Source organism: Syngnathus leptorhynchus, chromosome 1 (genome assembly GCF_054491065.1).
Source record: "Syngnathus leptorhynchus isolate UIUO chromosome 1, UIUO_Slep, whole genome shotgun sequence".
Lineage (NCBI taxonomy): Eukaryota > Metazoa > Chordata > Actinopteri > Syngnathiformes > Syngnathidae > Syngnathus > Syngnathus leptorhynchus.
In genome coordinates this window covers 16,045,422-16,066,038 of record NC_141195.1, presented here as the reverse complement: position 1 = coordinate 16,066,038, position 20,617 = coordinate 16,045,422, and the positions used below count along the sequence as shown (strand labels likewise).

The window sequence follows — 20,617 nt, the reverse complement described above, 5'->3', positions numbered from 1 at the left end:
GGGCCTGCGTGGGTTTCTTCCGTGTTTCTTTCTTTCCCGTGTATTTTAACAATTCATGAATGCAATCCCAGATATGTTCTTATGTTGTTGTTGTTTTTTTGGGTAAAGGGGAGTCTAAAAATGTCTGGCACTGAATAAGTTGTCTTTTTAATGTCTGTGGTAACACAAAATGACAACTGCAGGAGCTGCAAGTGCATGTTTCTGTATTCTCTGGGTGGAGTACCTGAAATGTCTTGCGGCGCACAGAAAATGTGCTCCAATTCTGGAATGAGCCACTAACTAAACATCTGTCTTGGCATATTTGAATATTTGATGATTAAAGTTAAACAAGGCCTTCTATATGAAGGCCAAATGCGTTTCCCGAAAGTCATCCATCACAGCTGAAAAACATTTGCTTGTTTCTCAATCAGCGACAATGCTCCGTTGGCTGTCATTGAAGTTTGTACTGCTGCTGGTCATTGGTTGTTGCACTTTTACTACCCTGCTAAAAAGTTCTGGTCGCCAAGAAGCTCACAGCGTCCTCAAATTGATGAGCCACCACTCCAATGAATCAGTGGAGGTGACACAGAGGCTCCACGAAAACACAGAAGAACTGCACACAAAGAGCAGGTCCAGCGCTCAACTAGGTCAGTAGAGTTCTAGTTATTGTAGCTATTTAGTTTAGTTCAGTTCAGTAGGCTGATACGGGGAAGCCTTGAGATAAAGATAAAGCCTTTGGGTTTTCTAAAAAGAAAAAAAAAAGGCTTCGAGATCAATGCTAAGATAGTAAGTAAGTGTTAAAATAAAATAACTTCCTTAGGAGGTACATAAATTGCTGTCCTTGAAGTTCCATTAGTTGGTTCAATTAGTAATAGTCCAGTTTGCAAATTGGGAAGCTCTGATAAATGCTACGGTTAACCCATCAGATTTGACTCTTCGGTTGGGACTTTAGAATGATCTCATTAGCACTGCCATCAACCTCGGAGCGTGTAACGCGCACAGATCCTCCAGTCAATCAACTGAGACCAGTCAGGGTAATCGAAGAACCAATAACAAAAATCATACCCATTTATAGCTTTTGGATAATTGCCGTTTGGTGGTTACTCAACTGGAATAGTGACTTATTTTTGTTTTTCAAATAACAAGCAATGGACATTGCCAAATTCTGTGGTTCTTTAATGATTTATTTATTTATTTATTTCATTGGTGTTTTCTAGCCCATTTTAGAGGATGCTCAGCTCAAGCACCTCAAATTGAACCCCTTTTAAGAGATTCAAATTTTAGAGGTTAATTTAAAAAAAAAATACCATTAAGCACAATTTGAACATTGACGTTGCACTATAAAGGAAAATGATATTGATCCCTTTTCCATTTTGTTTCAGCGGTTCAGAGCATAGATCTGCGGCGTAGAGACAAGATCATCAAACATCTGACAGGTCAGGCCCTTTGTGCGCCCACCCATGCACTCATGCTAGGAAATCTCTCAGCATCAGTTGTATGTGTACTTTCAATGTCCGCTCCGGCCTTCCTGTTGGCATTAAAGCTGGGTTTTCCGTGGGTACGCCGGCTTCCTCTCACATTCTAAACTCATGCATGTTAGATTCACTGAAGACTAAATTGTCCGTAGATTTGAATTGGAATAGGAATGCTTGTTGTTTGTTCATGTCTCCTATGATTGGAGTCCAGGGTGATGATAATAATAATAATAATAATGAGTAAGAATGATAATAAAATCTGCTATGTCACACTAATATTACAAATTTCTGTCCCCTTCAGGTCCTCTTTATGTCAACCCAAAGTGCAGGAGTCACTTTCATAGACTTTACCACGTCAAGGACTGTGTGGTACCAGCATGTGAGTGCCTCAGCCTGCACATTGCCACAACTCGGAACTACTGTACGCCACTTGCCAGCATCACCTTTGGCCTTAACCTTTGTACCTGTACAATCATGATCACATCGACTGTACATGGGTATACAATCATTAGCACATCTACATGGGAGCTTCACCCCCTGTGGCGACTTTGTTGACTTTAATCGCCACCTTTGAATCTGCTAGATTGTTTAAAGGGGAAGTCAACCCCAGATTTTTCTTCTGTGGAGCCCAACTCGTCAAAACACAGTGTTCTGATCAATGTTTCATTTGTGGAATATGAATTAAACAGGAAAAATCCTCCTGTTTTTATCCATCTCAGGGGGCGGCCATTTTGCCACTTGATGTTGACCGAAAATGACATCACAGTTTCCAGGGCAACTATGATGTAAATTTGAAGTCAACAGCAAGTGGTAAACTAGCCACCATGTGAGATGGATAAAAATGTTTCGATTTTGTTGCTTAACTCATATTCCGCCAAACGCAATATCAATCAGAATGTTTGGACTCGTGGGGGCAGAAACTGTAAATACATATTGTCAAGAATATTTTGGGGTTGACTTCCCCTTTAACACTGTAGCAAACTTACAATGATACTTTACCTTTTAAAAGAAATATTTTTTTTAAAAACAATCTTTTCAAATCAGTTCCCTGGCTAGGCTCTGTCAAGTTCTGGGGGTCAGAGAGTGATAATGTTGGGCTCCACAAAACAATAATCTGCGTTCTGCAATAGATTATATTGCATGAATTAAATACATATCTACGCTCATGCGTGAGGACCAGCGTGCCAATAAAACAAACATACTATTTCAATTCAACACATAAACATGATTCAGACAGCATTAGTAAAGTAAATCCTAGCACGCAGCATACAATCAGAACTTACTATCTGAAAAAGTTCATCTGGGATTCCCATAAAAACCATTTAGGCCATTTAACTGTGACACAGTTGTTTCATCGAATTAGAAGAAAGAAATAAAATTTTGTATAATCAGATGAATCGCTTTGAAGTCTGTCCAGCGTAGTTGACTTTCTGTCACAAATTTTCCACTTAACGATCGCCTAAAGGTTTTCAATGACATTTAGATCAGATGAATTAGCAGGCTATGCCAAAACTCCAGGCTGTTTTTTATTGAACCAATCTTTGGTTGGCTTTGCCGCATGAGCCAGGGATTTCAAGCATTCATACGTGCCAAAAATACTGAGAAAGCCCTTCAACTGATTATAATATTTCTTATTACTAATTCAGTGAAACACTCTCTCCATTATTCTAATTCAGGGGTGTCAACCTGATGTTTATTTACGATACCGCATCGTAATCATAGTTTCCTTCAAAGGGCCATTATGACTGTCAACGCCTTACATGTATTATATACAGTATAGGCTACACAACAAATTGATGAAGAACTAGTTTTGAAATCAGAGACGAGTAAAAACTGTTTGAATAATTTAAAAAGATAAATGGTAATAAAAATTGCAAGCAATATCTCGATTTTTTTTATTTTATAGTGAAAACAATTTGTCATTTTTGCAATGACACAAGTCGATGCACAATTTGTCTTTGCGGGACAGATAAAATGATAAAAATATCGGTACCCAGGGTCTTAAATTTGCTACCTGATTCTGATTCAATGAAACAACACCTGTCACGGTTAAATGGCCTAAATGGGCCTTTTGGATTGCTCAACTGAGCAATATTTTTTTGCAGATAGGAAGTAGGACATTGACAGTGAATAAATAAAGTTGTCAACAATCCTGCCAAACTGTAATGATTAAATAAACAGCCAAGTCAAGCTTCTTCTCTCCTTGCTCAGACTCTGTGGCCGTGTCCGCTCAATGCGGTAACACCACATTCCGTTCAACTGTCAACGCTCAATCAAATTTTGCTGCTACAACCTGGAAAAATGGATGCAAATTTGTCTAGCATCTTTTATTTGGACATATATCGGCGCAAAAACTCAGGTGCCGGAAGTAAATCCCAACAGTTGACTCTATTCCTTTTTTCCGCTTCCTCTCCATGATGTGCACCGTTTGCTAAATGCTCAGAAAAAGACAGAACATTGTTAGATGAATGAGTCGAAAACATCAACACACTTTGTAAATGTTGTCATGTTGCCACCCTCTGCAGATTTTAAAAGATGTGCTCGTCTGCTGACTCGACTGGCCAACAGCCTTCGTTGTGCCGAGAGGTGAACACTGGAATGGTACATATTCATCTACAGAGGTGCATCCTAACCTCGCTAGCTAAAGGCATCTCAAAGTTTGCATCCAGGCACTTTTCTTAAGCATTTGTAATATTTGAAGAATCCTATCCTCCAAATATTTCTCTGTCATTTAACTTGGACAGTCCCATACTATTCTCTTCATCTTTCATATTCAGTGTTAGGCACATTACTGTGCTGCCAAGAGGCAGAAAGGGAAATTACAGCCAAAAATCAACAACGAAATTGCACTATGACAAAAAAAAATAGCACGTTTGTGAACCCAGAGCCAGATGGAGGGGTTTTATTATATTTTAGTATTCATTTTGCGATCTTTTTGTTTGGTTGCATGCAGTTCGATTTTTCTAATGTAAACTGAGTGCCTTGGCACAATAAAGGTTGGGAAACACTCATGTACACAACTATATTGTGTTCCAGTTCTATCCAATTCTCTGTTTTCAGAAAAAAAAAAGTCACATATTCACTGATGACAATATTCATAAACTGAAACTCACAAGCAAGCTGTTTCAGTCACATGTCTGCCCACAGCAGGATGATCCATTCTATTTGTTTCAACAAAAATAATTTGTAAGTTCTGAATAGTTGTGGTTAGATATTATTGCAAAATAGCTCTTGTTGATTTGTGATTGGGTGGGTAAAGATCACAGAAAGTGCCTCAACACTAACTTGTATCAAAACAGCAGATGGTCAGGCGCTGCGATTCACATCGGTGCCGTTTTCTTCCTTGCTCGCAGGCGTAACAGAAATATGGATGTGGTCCAATACAAAGCAGAAAACATCATTTTCCTTAAACTGCTAAGTGAACATCTGACTTCATGAAAAACATTCGTTGCTCGATTTATCCGTATTTTGTGATTTCATGATTGTATTGAACATGAATGATTGAATGAATGTATGAATATTTACACTATATTTACACTGTTTTGAAAGTTTTATATACAATATATATGTTATTATTATTCTATATTTTTTTCTTTCACTGCACATTGTATAAGCAATTATAAACAATTACTATGTTGTTAAGTGAAACTCCACTATGTGCTAGTGTTAGCCAAAAATGTCCACCGTGTTGATACTCTGTCGCCGTTTACATGTACATTTTTTTTTTTGAATGGCTAAGCGTAACATCATTTATTTTAATCGAGAAAAATGCATTGTGAGAATTTGCTGCTGGAATTTTACTAACGCGTTTCGTTCCAAATTAAGATCGCTGTCTTTTGATCTCTACCAATTCCATAATAATTTCTTTCCTCAGCTGCCTTTAAAAGGGTTATTTACACCAAAAGGAAAAGTTACGGAACAATAAGAACAGTACTAAACAGTCTCAGTCATTAATTCAGTTGTGTTTTCCCTCAATTGCCTCCGAATAAACCAAGCGTCAAAATGCCATCACTTCTGGTGTGTTCTGCAACTGTAACACAGTAAATGGAAATCATTACTACCCAAACTAAAAATGTTCTCAGATTCAACACTGTGAATTGATTCCTGCTGTTCTGTCCTTTGTGATTATTTTGATTTTATGCTTGATCTCTCAAGAAATGTGCCGAGAAGATGATAAAATAATGAATGATTAAGTGTTTCACAAAGAACTGTGTGAGATTTGGCTCAGTGAATTTTCTTTCAAGTGTCATGATGATTTTGCATTTTTTTATTCTACGCTGTGTAATAGAGCATGGACTGTCTCCAAAAATTTACTTTTTTACTTAAGAGAATCGCTTTCTGTTCGCCGTCTTCCGGCGGATGGAATGCTTTTTTTATTTTTAAACTCACATCTTCCTATAACTTTACAATCAGATTTTAGAGCTCAGGTGAGCCCTCCATGTGCCTCTTCTTAAATAGCGTGACAAGCTCTTTGCCCTTATCCAGTGTACATTGTTCACACACACCTTACAACGTAATCAGGAAGTCGGTTCGGGCATCGAGGCTACAACTCCACTGCGACAGGCAGAACCACATTGCTGCACTTGTGTTGACTTTGGCGAAAGCTCTGTGTTCTTTTGCTCAACGTCTTGGATCAACACACATCATGGATGTCCAGTTGGGATATGTCCAAGCAAATAAATGTGAAAGCATAGAAAAAGTTGACAGCAACTGTTCTCGTTCTGTCCAATTTCAAAGTAAATCAATGGAATGCATCTTTGAACACAAATGGTGGAGTAACACATATAAACAGAGAGAATAACACAAACTATAAAATTATATACATACGTACAAACAAAGTATTACAATATTTACATTTTGTTTCAGTGTTACTCTTCTATGTTTTTCCAAAGAACAATTTTGTAGAGTGCTATTTTACATCATAAAAAACATTTTTGAGGGGTTGGGAGTTGGGGATTAAAAGTAGTATTTCCATTTTTATGACCATTGTTGTTACCACTGGTATTTATGTATCTTTAACACTGCTGTTGAATTTTTTTTGTGCCCTCATTATATTGTGATGGAGTGTACACCTGAATGTCATTGTGTTATTTGTTCTGTGTTTCATGCCGTATTTTGTGTTTACTGCAAGTTTTCTCATGTATGTACCGTGGACATTTTACGTTGGTTTTAACCTTGTTTCCAGCAACGGGAAGTAGATATGGTATATAAGGGAGTACGGCAAAGAACATTAATGAAAAGCAATACCATCGTGTCGTGTTGTGTCTCAAAGAAAAATGGATATTGAAACTGCAAACCAAACAACTGCTTGTGACAGCTTTTTGCACATTTGGGAGCAAATGTCAATGCTGGATCATTCACATTTTATAATCAATTAAAAACGAATTCTTGAAGCTATTGTTGTGTATTTTCCGAGAAAGCGCACACGAAACTGCACCAGAAATTTAGCCGTAATTTCAGCAAATCTGAGTTGAGGACTACACTAACCTGAGGATTTACATAATTGACTACGTCATGGGTTGTAAAAAGGTTCAAAGGAATTAAAATGGCTTGGTTTTTTTTAGGTCTGCTAAAGTAAGAAACTTGACTTGAAAGCAATTCTAATGACATGGGGAGATGAAAGGGAAGAGGGACTTGATCATTCTGACTCATTTGGTACTTGAGTATTTGATTGTTATCATTGTCCAAATAGAAGGAAACAGAAGAGAGGCAGTCAACATACTAAAATAATTACTGCCTATGGGTCGGTCGTATTTTACATTTAATTAAAATACATTACTTTGTTGTAAAAACTTATCTTTCTCGGGACTGTGTTTGGATTTTCGTACTGACTTCTTCGATGGATTTGAATGTGGATCATGACGACGGTAGAGAGTTGCGCATTTTCTTTTATGAGGTAGTAGGATTAAAAAAAACATATAACCGTTAACTACCAAAGAGGAGCGTGTGCTCATGGTAATTTGTTTGTCATGCTGCTTGACACATGCCAAGTGTCCATCCGGACAGATGTGACTGGTTTGCTCCCAAGGCATGTTTTTCAGACTGGTTCCATTTCAAGACAATTGAGAATGTTCTGCTCTTTCTTAAATGTTATCAGCGTGACCAACACTTTCAAAGACAAATTTGACTAGCATCTGCCAACTAGCTTGACATTTAACAAAAAGATAAGTTATGGCTTTGTGTCATGTCCCCAGGCCTTTGCAGTTTGGAACTGTCATTTCAAGAGGATTCAAAACAAACTTGACTGTATGAACATAAAACATGGCAAGCCATTTGAGCATTTCTTTCATGTCCATTATAGGCATTTTTAAGATTGATGTAAAACAGGCTCTTTTTCCTCACGTGTAAGCAATTCAGCACACTAGTAGAAAGACTAGGCCGCACTAGCAAAATGACTAAGCCGAATGTTTTTAGAGTTCTGTGAACAACTTGATTTTGCTAATGTTATAAAACTAGTAACTCATAGTGTAGTTGTCAACCAGTTTTGTCAACTTTTGCTCATTAATAGTAGGCAGGTCACTTCTGAGTGAGCACACATGCTATACTAACAACCATTCAAACCTATGGACAATTCTAAAGCTTCTTTCATGACCCAAGTTGACTAGTAGGCAGGGGACACCCTGAAGTGGTGGCCAGCCAATCGCAGTGCACACATAGACGACCAACTATTCGCACTCACACGAACAGTCAATTGGCCTACCATGCATGTGTTTGGAATGTGGGCAGAAACAAGAGTTCCCAAAGATACCCATACAGGCACAGAGAGAGATCATAAAAACTGGAGGGCTGGGCTAGAACCGGATTTGAACCCACTGCCTCTGCATTGTGAGGCAGACTCGCCAACCAGTACCGTGGCACCCAAACATACATAATGAGATTAACACAGCAAAATACATAAGACAAATAAAAATATCACGAGTGTACATTGATCGGGGAGGACGAATGAAATGACATGCTTGAAAACATAACAAAAAGTCATTGAACAAACGGCCTGTTGTTCAAAAATGAACTGCCTTAATTGCAATTCTGGAATGACCCGGATGCGCCAGTAACGCCTCTTTATGTGGCCACCTGGCACGTAAACACTCAAGCTCACTCGTGATTGGCTCGTGAGACGACGCAACAGGTGAAGCGGAAGTGAAGGGACGTTTGTCACAAGTGAACAATCTGACGAGACGCTGCTTTTGAAAAGTAAGTTTTTCAGAAATTCATCTTGGGGAATAGATAAGATCTTCGCGAGTACGTCAAGTGTTTTTATGTGCGATTGAAGTAACCACGTCAAGTGTTTTTATGTGCGATTGACAGTAACCATTTGGCAAAGTAGGCATAGTGCTGCCGAGGATCGTTTTATAAATTGCTCAACTTGCCAAATTCATCAGTGCCTGACTATTAGGGAGTGTACGATAATTAGTTTGCTTTCATGGAGGACAAAATAAAAAATCAGAAACTGCTCGCGTTTGGTACGGTGGAATCAAAGAAGTACGTTGACCATTCAAACTTTTTCACTTCCTTTCTATTATGTGTGCACTAAGCTTGCTTCCAAGAGTGATGTTTTATGTGAATGTTTGTCGTCAGTGTAATAATTGGGATTTAAGTAACTTGTTACTCGAGCTTTACTGTCATAGTTTTTTTTTTTTTAAATGAGGGACGCTTTGGTTTGGTTATTTAGTCCTTTGATCACTCCGGAACCGAGAACCTCATCGGCCTCACGGAGGTGCTGTCTTCTGTTGTTTACGTACAATAGTTTGCCTGGCCTCAGGAATAGAATGGGGCCGATTACAAGTTTTGTTGTTGTAACAGTTTGCATTCTGAATGAAACTAAAAGCATTTTGTAGTCTGTGACAACATTTTGTTCGGCACCCCTGCTCTAGAATGAACTTTGTTTACATGACTAAACAGTCACACAACACAGTGACCTCCAATGCTTGATCCAGATGTGGATGGAAACACTAGAACTGTCGCACGGATAGAAATTGTCCTGTGGAAATACACTGTATTGATCTAGCACCGACGCGCCCCTGTTAGAATTGTGACAAAACTGTCCGTCCTGCCTGGCCAGTCTGCCAACGTTCCACCTGCCGCCACAGAATCAGCACATTCCTCTGGTCTTTTAAAAGTCTTCTCAATCTAAAAAGTCATACAAAGGGCAGCTGAAATGTCAGTGACTGTAATTGTCTTTTCCTTCCAAAGTTTTCTCTTGACTTCAGTGTGAATGACTTTAGTCAAAGTCAACATGGCATCTAACCTTGTCCTGTATTTGTAAATCATAACGACTATGCCACTGTGTGCAGTGAACAGCCTACTTCCATCTGACTTGGCGTCTGAGGTCAAGAAAGTCTCCAAGATCCTCAGAGGATTCACCGAAATCTCCTCCGGCAATGGGCTGGACAAACTCATTCCAGGTAGGGGTTTCCTAACACTCATTCAGTTCTCTTCGAATTATTGTGTATCATTAAGAAGGTGCAGTGGAGGTGGGGCACATCCACCCCACAATTTAGAGGGTGTGGTTTTTAGTCTGGGCTCTTAAATTCTTGTGTGAGGTTGACGTTCTCCATACTTGTGTGGGTTTTCTTTGGGTACTTGGGCTTCCCCACTCCCCCAAAAAATAGGTTCATTGAAGACTAAATTGTCTTAGTGTGAGTGTGAGGGGTTGTGTCCTTTGATTGACTGTCCATATGGTAGGCTGTGACTATTTTGTTGCTTATTCAATGAATTAAAGTGAGAATAAACAGGTTTTAATTTCCATCCTTTTGTTGAAAAACAAAACATTATTTCATGTGGTTCAAGTCTGGGGGAGGGGGGAGCTATTAGTGCAAAGCAAAGTGTGCTTATGCTGTTTGCCTTCTTGTTGTGCGTGCAGCAAATGTGATTGCATCTGCTGAGGGGCTCGCCATCATCTCCGTGGTGAAGGCGGGATTCGTGATCACAGCAAGAGGAGGCAGCGGCATTGTCATCGCCAGGCTGGGTGACAGACGTGAGTTAAGGGGCCGGGTTCTGTTCTGGGGGCCGCTGTTCAATGAGAGGCTTTTCTTATTTTTCACCCACCTGATTTTGTCCAAATCATTAATTCGATGTTGACACCAGGGAAGGGGTAATTTTATAAAGTATCTTTATAAATGCTTCTTATTTTATTTATTTATTTATTGATTTATTGATTGATTTATTTTTCTTAACTCCAAGGATTGGTTAATGGGCATATCAAAACACCATGTTGTGAAAAACAATTGATAAGCGTACCCTCGCATACTTTTTCCTGATTTTTTTTCCTCAATCTTTTGGGTTATAGGAATCTCTTATATTTTTCCAAGATCCTCCTCATAAGTATATTACAAGCATAATACTAGGTGCAGACCTCGTTACAATAGAAATTGAAAATTGATTGAGGTTGCAATGGTCACAGAACAAAAAATGTGAAAAAGAAAACAATTGTCATCGTTACAGAAACAAACATCTCTGCACGAAAAGAGAAAATCGTGAAATTATTTCAGCAAGTGAATTTAAAAAATGTCATTCTTTTAACGACACCTTGATGTTTCTGTGCACAGGCTGGTCGGCCCCTTCGGCGATTGGCATCGCCGGCCTGGGCGGTGGCTTTGAAATTGGTGTGGAGGTGAGTCATTTCAATGGCATTTAAAAAATGTCTTGCACCAGCGAGGAGTGGTTTTGATTCTTGTTCAATGGCCGCTTTGACAAACCATTCACCGCCTCCATCTTTTTTAGGTTTCAGACCTGGTGATCGTCCTAAACCATCGGCGAGCCATTGACGCGTTCACAAAGGGGGGGAACTTGACCCTGGGGGGGAACTTTACAGTCGCTGTGGGTCCAATGGGCAGGTTGGTTGTATTGGAATGGAGGTGCTTGGTGATGTGTGATCAGTGTTGTCTTTTTTTTTGCTCGGTTTTCATGCAAATGACATCAGATGGTCTCCTTGGGCAGCAGGCCCTTGTCTTAATGAGCATCAGGTCCTCCCAGACAATCAAAATTGCACGTTCTCGTGTTTTTTGTTCACTGTGGACCCTTTAAAGCATAGGTGTCAAACTCAAAGCCCAGGGGCCAGATCAATTTACTTGGCCCGCAAAGACAAATTGTGAATGGACTTCATGTCTCAATACTAAAATGACAAATTGCCTTGACTTTTGAAAAAATAAAGCTATTGCTAGCAATGTTTATTCCCATTCATCTATTTAAAATATTTGAATAGTTTCTACTAGTCTGTGATTTCAAAACTAGTTATCTCAGTTTGTTGTGTAGCCTATACTGTATGTATTGACAGTCATAATGGCCCTCAGAAAGAAACTACAACTACGATGCGGCCCGTGACAAAAATGAGTTTGACACCCCTGCTTTAAAGGAAGAATTTGACAATTCTCATCCCTCCAGGAACATGGAGGCCGATGTTACGCTTCGCAATACGGCCGCCGTCTACACCTACTGCAAGTCCAGAGGGTTATTTGCCGGCTTGTCTCTGGAGGGCTCGTACCTGATTGAACGCAAAGAGACCAACCGCAAGTGGGACAGCTTGACAGCCAGGACCTTTTTGTTTGTTTGTTTTCATTCTGAATTCCAATACAGCTGTTGCTTTGAGCTTGCAGGTTCTACTCTCGGGAAATACGAGCATCTGCCATTTTGAATGGAGCTGTGGACCCACCACGGGAGTGTGACCATCTTTACAATATGCTGAATTCCTACGCGGAGGCCAGTGTTGCAGACCAGAGTAGCAAAAAAGTGACCACAAAGGTAAATTTGTTTTAAACTCACTGTGGTGTGACTGGTATGAGGGTGAAGTCAAAAGTATTGATTGTCATCTCAATAATGACGGCAAGGCAAACTTGTTTGTACTTAAGAAGGTCTCTTAATTCCAAATGTGGAGCTGGGCTCGCCAAAGGCAATAGCGACAGCCTTTTTCTGTTGAGCATTAACAATGTTTCCTCAACCGTCTCTTTGCAGTCATCACGTCCTCCACCAACCAGACCTCCAGCTCCTACTCCTTCACGAGTAGTCGACACCTCCCAGTCTCCTAATGTTCCTGGTAAAATGACTGCATTACAAGTCCTGCACTAGTACTCAAATGCATGTCCATCTAATAAATGTCATCCATGCAGAAGCAGGTCTGAATGTCTCCAGTTAGTCATCACCGTAACCATGGCAACTGTATGTGTGCAGGTGCAGTAGGACAAAGGTCACTCTACCCAAGTATCTCCATCTATAAATCTGACACTTCAAGTAAGTTGGTCTTCAAGTGCTTCCTCAGGCTGCTGCACCCCCTAGTGGATTTAGCTTATAATGAATAACTGTGGGCTTTCTGTTTCAGGTGATTTTCCCTCCAGAAAAGCTCCAAACTTTGGTAAGACACATAGGATTGTGATGCATGTGACAAATCATCAAAACATCAAAGATAAATGTTAATAAGTGCAACTTTTCAACATGGTATTCCAGGCAGCAAAAGGCTTTCTCTTATTGCACTACTAATAAACAAACTCATCTGTCTCTTTGACAGCCAGAGAATAAAGAAAAAGACTAAAAGGCTATCAACTAAAGAAGTCTCTGTACAACCCTTTCCGTCATTGGCATGATTTAGGTTTCATGGGTAAAAAAAACAAAACTAAACTTAAACCTTTTATGTGGCTGCTCAACCCCAAACTATACATTTTTGTCATTGTTTCAGTTGACCTGGAAGTATCCTGACATTTATTATGCTAATAATCATACAAACATTCTATCCATAAGGAGCTAGTGAACCACTGGTGGTCACTGCAGTCCACGCATATGCTGGCCAACAGCCCGGTGACCTGAGCTTCAATCCCGGCGACCGCATCACCATCATCACCAAGACCGAGAACCAGTACGACTGGTGGGAGGGGCAATTGGGTGGTCGACAGGGCATCTTTCCTGCAAACTATGTCACTTATTGACCGCTGCCACTTGGTTAGCACGGTTACAGGAGGAAAGTAGCTGCACGTTGGCTCAGAAACTACAGCAAGCTGTTTGAACATTTTACGTATATGTTCTTAACATTCAGCTGTACTGTTACACTGGTTTCTCTCACAGTTCATCCCACTAGTAGTATGACTCTCTTACTAGTATTGATTACAACATTGTCTTTTGTGTCAAGACTAAGCGTGCTGATACACAGATTTGGAACTAATGCTCTAACCGTTTGCCATACTTGTACATAAATCCTTCACTGGTCAACCATCTATTCGTAAATCCCATATCATTTCGCTTCAGCTGCTTTTACATTTTTTCTTAGAATCTTTAAAATAAAATCAATTTTGTATTGAAGAAGCTGAAGAAGTGATTCATGTTAATAGTTGATTCGATATAAGGAAGTGTGCTTGTATAAGTTTCACAGCAGTGGAGGAAACCGTCTGTTCCGCTTGAAATCTTGAATGATGATTTGTAGCCCTTTAATTCTGTGACAAATACGACTAATTCACCACCCACGTGTGTTGCTTTATAACCAAATAAAATAGTCTTGTAAGACAAAATTGGCACAGTACAAAGATAAAAATAAAAGTGGCTCATTAAAAAGGAAACACAGCTGTTTCACGCTGCCCGAGAGATGTTTGCGTTTGCCTTCATTCTGTTGCGCCAACGACAGCCATCTGGGTTTGCAGCTTCCTGGAAAGACAGTAGATGAGACTTGATTTTTCTCTTCAAACGGTTTAGATTTTTTTTCAATACCACTCGATGAATCAAATGTAGATTATTTATATATTTTTAAAATCGATTATTGCATCGTTCAAAGTGCGTCCCCGCTGTCGTGGGGCATATAAAGCTAATTTACAAAAACTGTCAACCATCACTATACTTACTTTTCCAACTGCTCTAACTTCTTCCCAATAGCAGTAACTTTTCCTCTGATAAGAAACGGACAAGATAGTCTTAACGAGTGAATTCTGTATGACAGAAAAGAAGCTCGGGTGAAGGCCAACGTGGGGTCAAGGAGTACTGAATGTATGACATGGTGCCTAATAATTGCCCTTGCGATGCCCCCTAGCGGTCGAGTGCCTAGTTGGCTTGTGCCTGGGGCCAGCTCTGCTCTGCTTTTTCCAGCAGTGTCCATGACCTTATGCTTGTCACACCTCCAATTGGCATTTGTGTGCTCACCTTGATTCGTGGGAGTGTTGAGTTGACCTGAGACAGTCGTCCAGAGAGTCAGGGAGAGGGGTGCCGCTAGTCTCGGGAAGCAGAAGACACAATCCGCAGCCTATGATAGGCCCGCTGCTGTAGATGAGCATGGCGACCAGTGGGATGGCTCCTTCGGGGTCGGGTGGGAACAGAGTGCTAAACAGACAGCCGAGGCGGTAACACAAATCAACCACCGCCGTGCAACGCTGCCTGCGAGTAGAACACACAAAACAATTAAGCTTCAGAGGATGATGAATTTGCCCATCAGTCAGTCGCCCAGTGTCACCTGACCACTGTGGGAAACAGCTCGATGCTGTACAGAGACAAGATGTAGATTGTGGCTAGGATGCTGAATTTGCCCAGCAGTGCCAAACTCATCACGAGCATTGAGTCACCTGCAGAACAGACATGATTATAATCCCAACAACTGTGCCTGAGAGATTATCTGTTGATGAAGTTATTTTGTTGAACTCTTACATTGATATCTGGAAAGCAGCAAAGACACTAAGCAGGCACTTCCGCTCAGGCACAGAGTCAACATGCTGAAGGGACGCCGATCCAGGCGAACCAGCGGGATGAGCAGAGAGGGAGCCTCTGTAAGTCCGGAGAAGAACTGGGCCGAGTAGATGTTCACGCCGAAGGAGCCAATGTTCATACAGATGCCATAGTAAGTCAGCGCAGTCGCAGCGCTGACCAGTACAAAAAAAAGACAACATTGAATTTGACTCAACATGGACTGACAAGTCAAGACATCTCTCATATCTGCAATACAGCATCCTCACACAATTGCTAGACAACTGGCCAAGTGAGAATGTTCTGCCATTAGAGAAGACGGTGGGAGATCTCTTGTGGAAGTTATTCACAAATGATGCAGGGCTGTGGCTGTATTAGCTAGGACTTTGGCGCCATCTTTCGGCATTTTACAGTTACAGCGTTGTATAAAAACTGTGTTACCCTAGATAGCCCATGATTGACAGCCGCAGCAAGACAGTTGGATGTTTGAAGGGCAGGAGGTCACTTGGTGATTGGGCTGTCTTAGCGCCACTCTGCTTCTCAAGCAAGTCTACGCCCAGAATCTAAGTATACACAGACGAGTAGATTATTCCCATAGAAGGAGGTCATGTCTGTGTTTGTGTCTGTGTGTACCATGTCCACACACTCCTTGTTGGCAGCACTTCCGCGACAGTAGCGGTAGAGAACATCCGTCCTCCCCATTAGCACCAACCAGCGCGGAGACTCCGGAAGTGAACTGTGTAGTCGATAAACACAGGTACGCCTGAGTCGGGCAAATTATTGTCCGGACACTGGACACCGTAGGTGAATGGACAGTGAGGACAGACACACGGGCAGGCGAGGACAAACCGGAAGAGCGGCAGGCAGATGAAATGGGGCAGCGCGAGAGACAGGTGAAGCTGTGTCCAAGAGGGACTAAGCCAGGCCAACAGAGCTCCGGCCATTGTCCCGAGACTGAAGCAGAAGCCCAAAAAGACGGGCGACCAGAGGCGGGCGGAGGGGGCGGTCCACTCCACAGCTGCAATGCTCAAACAGAGGATTTTGGTTTCGTCAAAAGCCGAGAGCGTTTGATATGATCATTTAGCGACGCTTGCTGTTATGTTGAGTTAGGCGGCCTTCACAATAGCTTGTGGCTTACATTCATGTAAAATGTAAGCCCCTAGCCAGAGGCTTGGCCAGACATTCTCCTGCTATTGAATTTGCCTTGAACACTTATGGCTACTATACTACTGTATCTTCATATTGGCCTCAATAGTTGAAGCACTTGTGTGGAGGGGAGGTCAGTGAGCTTGAAGACTAAAAACATCTACAAGTACTTGTAGTTGACGTTCTACTAGTTTGCTTGTATTTTCTGTTTGTTTGTTTGTTTGTTTGTTTGTTTGTTTGTTTGTTTGTTTTTACCAAGAGAGATGGCGCAATTGTTGATACAGCAGCAGCAGACGCCTGTCAAGCAACGAACAGCGAGGAACAGGATTGGCTGAGGGAAAACAGCTGGCACAAGGCCACACAGAGCCTGCACGCACACGCAAAACAGCAACACTGGACGCTTCCCGTACCTGAAGACAAAAAGAGCATGTTACAAAACAAAACAATCACACGTACGCACGTGTGCAACAAAGTAAGAAATACAACAGTGTTTTGCACCTGCATTTTCCATGCTGATAATGTGTAGAGTATACTTTGTACGTTTTTATAAAGTAGTAGGGCTGCTTGCAACTAACAATTATTTTTTAAAATGGATATTTTAGTGTTCAATCAATATGTCCAATTGGAAAACATCCATCCATCTCTTTTGTTTTAAATTGACAGTGCAGATAACCGGTGGGGTCTTTGACAGGTTAGAAAAGTAAAGAAAATAACATGTTGTATTTTGCTGACAACTTTTGACATTTCCTCTCTAAATTTGTATCTGTTCAGTAGTGCCTTGAGATAAGTGACTGTGCCCTTTTAAATCCTTCTTCGGTACTGCGTGTGAGTACTTTTTGCCAACTCTGGTGAGAATTGTACCTGTCAGACAGTGCTCCGCCCACCAGCGATCCAAGCAGCATACCCACCATGAAGACGATTCGGCCGTAGGACAACCATGGAGTCCGGCTACACACTGACTGACGCATAGAAAAACAGATGGTCGCTGACTCTTTGCTTGCACATGCAGCGGACACATGATTGAACTCATAGTTTGGAATTTTTCATTATAGTTAGCTTTAATTTGGTCTCGCGTTTTGTCAATTCTTTTTCACTTGTTTCTCAATGGAATGAGGAACATAGAGGAGCCGTTCGAAAAGACCAACTCAATGTTTATCAAAATACGACTGACTTTACGACTGTGTCGGTATTGATACGCCTTCTAGTTTTTCAGATTCCTCACATCTAAAGTGACAGATATCAGAATGTAGTTGGACCTTGTCACTGGCCTCTTTATTTATGTCATGCTCCTATTCCGCTCGATAAGCAGGAAGCGAGATCGTAATGTTTTCTCTTCAAAGTGGCAACGACTAACGTTCCCACATTGGTGAAGTCTGTCACTGTTATAGAAAGTTAAGACACACCAACAGTCTCCATCGAAATAAAGTTCCTCCCACATTTCACGCAAAGAGTTATGGGGCGTAGTTAATTCACACATTTCATCAACATGTATTTGAAATACATTGTGACACAAATATGGCACTCTAAAAAATCTCCGACCAACCTTTAATCGCACTTTTAAAGTTTGAATGATTTAAATACAAACAAACAAAATGAAATACGAACTAAGGTAATCAAAACTTGCTATTTTTTTTTATTTTTACGTTAGATAGATTTAATGTGAGATATTTTAGATATTCATTATTATTATTATTATTAATAGCATATTTAATGAGTCACTCACGTCTCGGTCGCCAATTTTAGTTATCCAATCAGATTCGTCTCCCAAAAGTTCCTTGTGCTCTGATTGGTTTTGCGGGTTGGTTCCAGAGTGGCTTGTGCCATTGCCATGCTGACACTTCTCCCCATCCAAAGTGGCAATGAAAATGTCGAGGAAGAAGAGGAACGCATTGTAGAAGAAGGCAAGCGACAAACGCCAGAAGACAGACAGCTGAAGCGGAGACATGTGGATTGCTATGTGGATTTCAACAACCCGGCGCCATCTTGACTTTCCGAGCCAAAGGTCTGCTGTTAGGACTTTGGACAATGTTACTTTTTAAACTTCAAGCTTGTTTTGGCTCCCCCTTCTTCGCCTCATGAAGACGCAGTGGAGGGGGCCAGATGAGCCACAACGGGGGAAAAGGAAAAGAAGTGGAAAATATGAACTTAACCCTAGATTCTGAGGAAAGGGCAATTTATGCTCATCAACATCTATAAAGTATGCATGTACTGCTTGTCCAGTCACACAATATCTCCCGGTTTTTCTCCTCAAATAATGAAATTAAGCAGGGATGAATTTTCAATCCAGCCCGGACGGAGAGAGGCGTAAGTGAGGACGAGAATCAGTCGGGTGCGCGATGATTTTTCAGGATGTGAACGTATCTATCTAGCTAACTTCACACTGTACGTAGTGATAGAAATGTGCCCTGGAAAACTAAAATGATGAAAAACAGTTTACAGTATAAAACTCCAAGAATGACTAGTTCTCAGTCTTTTCATGTTCTCAGACTTCATCCTGGAATTCACTTTACAGGTTCTTTAAAAGTGAAAGTAGTGCTCTACTTTACTGATTATCAAGTAGTTAAAGGTTTACACACACATTTTATTTGATACAATCCAGGAACAAATATTATGTAAAACAACATCTATCAATATCTTTACACTCACAAAACACACCAAAAAATAATTGCAGTGATGTTGGATTTTACATTCCAAACGTTTGACCGGAGAAATGGAAGTGAGGCTCCATTCACGCTTTCACTGGTCCCTTCTCGTTCGATGCTCCATCACCACGACGGCAACTGACAGCGGCGTGGAGAACGAGGCGGCTAGGCTCTGCAGGCCATACACCAGGCTGCGCCAGCTGAAGCTGCACGCCTTCTTGACATTCTGTTGAGCAGAGCCGGCCGGGTGCTGAGACTACAGTCAATTGTCAAATGCGTTTTCAAGTTCAAAGCTGCACTTGATTGTCATTTTGAAAATGTTTGTTAAAACAAATAAACCCTCACATTTAGTTTCTAGATTCATGTGTTGTTTTGTTTCATTACTAGTGATGTTCGATACCACTGATTTAATTTCTGATCCAATTCTGAGTAAAATCAATCCCATATTTTATCATACTAAATGACTCAGTATTAAAGGAATGCCATTACGTATTCTCTCCTCATCTGTCTGTGACCTATGACCTGTTTTTGTTTTTTTCATCTTTTTGGTACACCCACGACGGATGTTAATAAAAGAGGTTAATTATTTTGTAAGCAGATTTAGTTTTTGTTGTTGTGCCAAGTTATCAAAATGCTTATTGAATATATTTGACAGTAGAAATTCATTGTTTGCAGTAGTACGTCATAACCAGATGAAAAGTAGATCTTTCTCTTACCCGAATGTACTTCTTCCTCCTCCTCTTCCTCTTCTCCTTCCTTCTCAACCTTTCTTCTTGCGTCTCATGGATTCCTTCATCTTCAATCAAAGGTTCATATTTATCTGGCAGTACGGCAAAATAGACTTCCTTCGAGGTTTTCTGCTCGCTTCCCATCGCTCGTCTTTGTGGCCAAGTTGTTGTTTGTGCTTTCCTCAGCTGAGGACCTTTGGAGCCGGGACTCCAACTTTATTAGTAGCCCGAAGCTGAGGCTCTGTTGGCTTTGAAATAAATGCAGGATTAGACAAAGAATGTACAAATATTTTATTTTTCTCTTGCTTACCTTCAACTTTTGACATCCTTCTCAGCTCATCCAAAATACATATGTTCTTTTTGCGGGAGCTTCTCCATGTTTGTTTTACAAAATAAACACAAAACTCGTCACTGAGTCAATAGGAATTTATGTAGATGATCTCTGTAACAGAACATTTATAATTTTAGCACCCTACGTTAAAAATAATCTGGTAATGTTTAAATGTCATCCCCTTTGAGAATCTATTTATCTTAAAAAAAATGGTATTGTTGGTTTAACAAACTCCTGAATGCTTGCTGCCAATCAAGTGAAGTTTCACAAACACAACTGTTACAACTTGAGACACTTACTAATAACAAACAATCTTGAATGGTTTTCTTATGTACTCACTGCCGAACATGGAGGACCATGACCCCAAGTAGTCCTGCAGAGTGCACCTGTACCAAGAGAATCCTTGTATTTTTTTGGGGAGATTGTTGGAGACACAATGTGGACCTCCTCGAATTATCACGCAATTAGATTTTTTATCTCTCCAGGTTGTCTTCAGGTTCTTGTTTTGACCTCTGATCTATTGCAGTCACTGTTAGGAAGCCTGTTGTCAGCATTTAGTTAATTATCTTCCAAGCTTTGGCTGATAGGGTCTCTCTCTCTCTCTCTCTCTCTCTCTCTCTCTCTCTCGCTTTCTCTTTCTCTCTCTCTCTCTCTCTCTCTCTCTCTCTCTCT

General features: G+C 40.7%; 4 protein-coding genes across 12 annotated transcripts; 2 read left to right on the top strand and 2 right to left on the bottom strand.

The window, feature by feature from the left end:
* Positions 1–325: 325 nt before the first annotated feature.
* On the top strand, positions 326–5,652 carry alkal2b (ALK and LTK ligand 2b). Its single transcript, XM_085921147.1, has 4 exons — positions 326–626; positions 1,362–1,415; positions 1,756–1,833; positions 3,980–5,652. The coding sequence occupies exons 1-4, from the start codon at positions 341–343 to the stop codon at positions 4,042–4,044; spliced, it is 483 nt and encodes a 160-aa protein (XP_085777273.1). The 5' UTR covers positions 326–340; the 3' UTR covers positions 4,045–5,652.
* A 2,897-nt stretch (positions 5,653–8,549) lies between these two features.
* Positions 8,550–13,739, top strand: sh3yl1 (SH3 and SYLF domain containing 1). 3 transcript variants are annotated; one of them, XM_085907177.1, is made up of 11 exons: positions 8,550–8,645; positions 9,746–9,856; positions 10,315–10,428; positions 11,000–11,064; positions 11,175–11,287; positions 11,835–11,963; positions 12,047–12,191; positions 12,402–12,483; positions 12,618–12,677; positions 12,766–12,798; positions 13,185–13,739. In XM_085907177.1, coding segments are annotated over exons 1-11 (1,035 nt in total). In that variant the 5' UTR covers positions 8,550–8,644; the 3' UTR covers positions 13,367–13,739. The 3 variants fall into 3 exon arrangements, with proteins under 3 accessions (XP_085763303.1, XP_085763291.1, XP_085763294.1); XM_085907165.1 differs by having other exon boundaries at positions 13,182–13,739; XM_085907168.1 differs by lacking the exon at positions 8,550–8,645 and adding an exon at positions 8,655–8,933 and having other exon boundaries at positions 13,182–13,739.
* On the bottom strand, positions 13,028–18,270 carry LOC147062206 (organic anion transporter 3). 7 transcript variants are annotated; one of them, XM_085907144.1, is made up of 11 exons: positions 17,968–18,270; positions 17,106–17,203; positions 16,500–16,654; positions 15,926–16,116; positions 15,745–15,834; positions 15,540–15,661; positions 15,063–15,274; positions 14,872–14,980; positions 14,565–14,795; positions 14,270–14,353; positions 13,028–14,075 (listed from the first exon to the last, which is right to left on the bottom strand). In XM_085907144.1, the coding sequence occupies exons 1-11, from the start codon at positions 18,187–18,189 to the stop codon at positions 14,033–14,035; spliced, it is 1,557 nt and encodes a 518-aa protein (XP_085763270.1). In that variant the 5' UTR covers positions 18,190–18,270; the 3' UTR covers positions 13,028–14,032. The 7 variants fall into 7 exon arrangements, with proteins under 7 accessions (XP_085763270.1, XP_085763221.1, XP_085763231.1 ...); XM_085907095.1 differs by having other exon boundaries at positions 15,732–15,834; positions 15,948–16,116; positions 17,968–18,266; XM_085907105.1 differs by having other exon boundaries at positions 14,270–14,314; positions 15,732–15,834; positions 15,948–16,116; positions 17,968–18,266.
* A 472-nt stretch (positions 18,271–18,742) lies between these two features.
* LOC147062205 (required for drug-induced death protein 1) lies at positions 18,743–20,576 on the bottom strand. Its single transcript, XM_085907197.1, has 4 exons — positions 20,285–20,576; positions 19,925–20,056; positions 19,603–19,862; positions 18,743–19,112 (listed from the first exon to the last, which is right to left on the bottom strand). The coding sequence occupies exons 3-4, from the start codon at positions 19,756–19,758 to the stop codon at positions 18,981–18,983; spliced, it is 288 nt and encodes a 95-aa protein (XP_085763323.1). The 5' UTR covers positions 19,759–19,862; positions 19,925–20,056; positions 20,285–20,576; the 3' UTR covers positions 18,743–18,980.
* Positions 20,577–20,617: the final 41 nt, after the last annotated feature.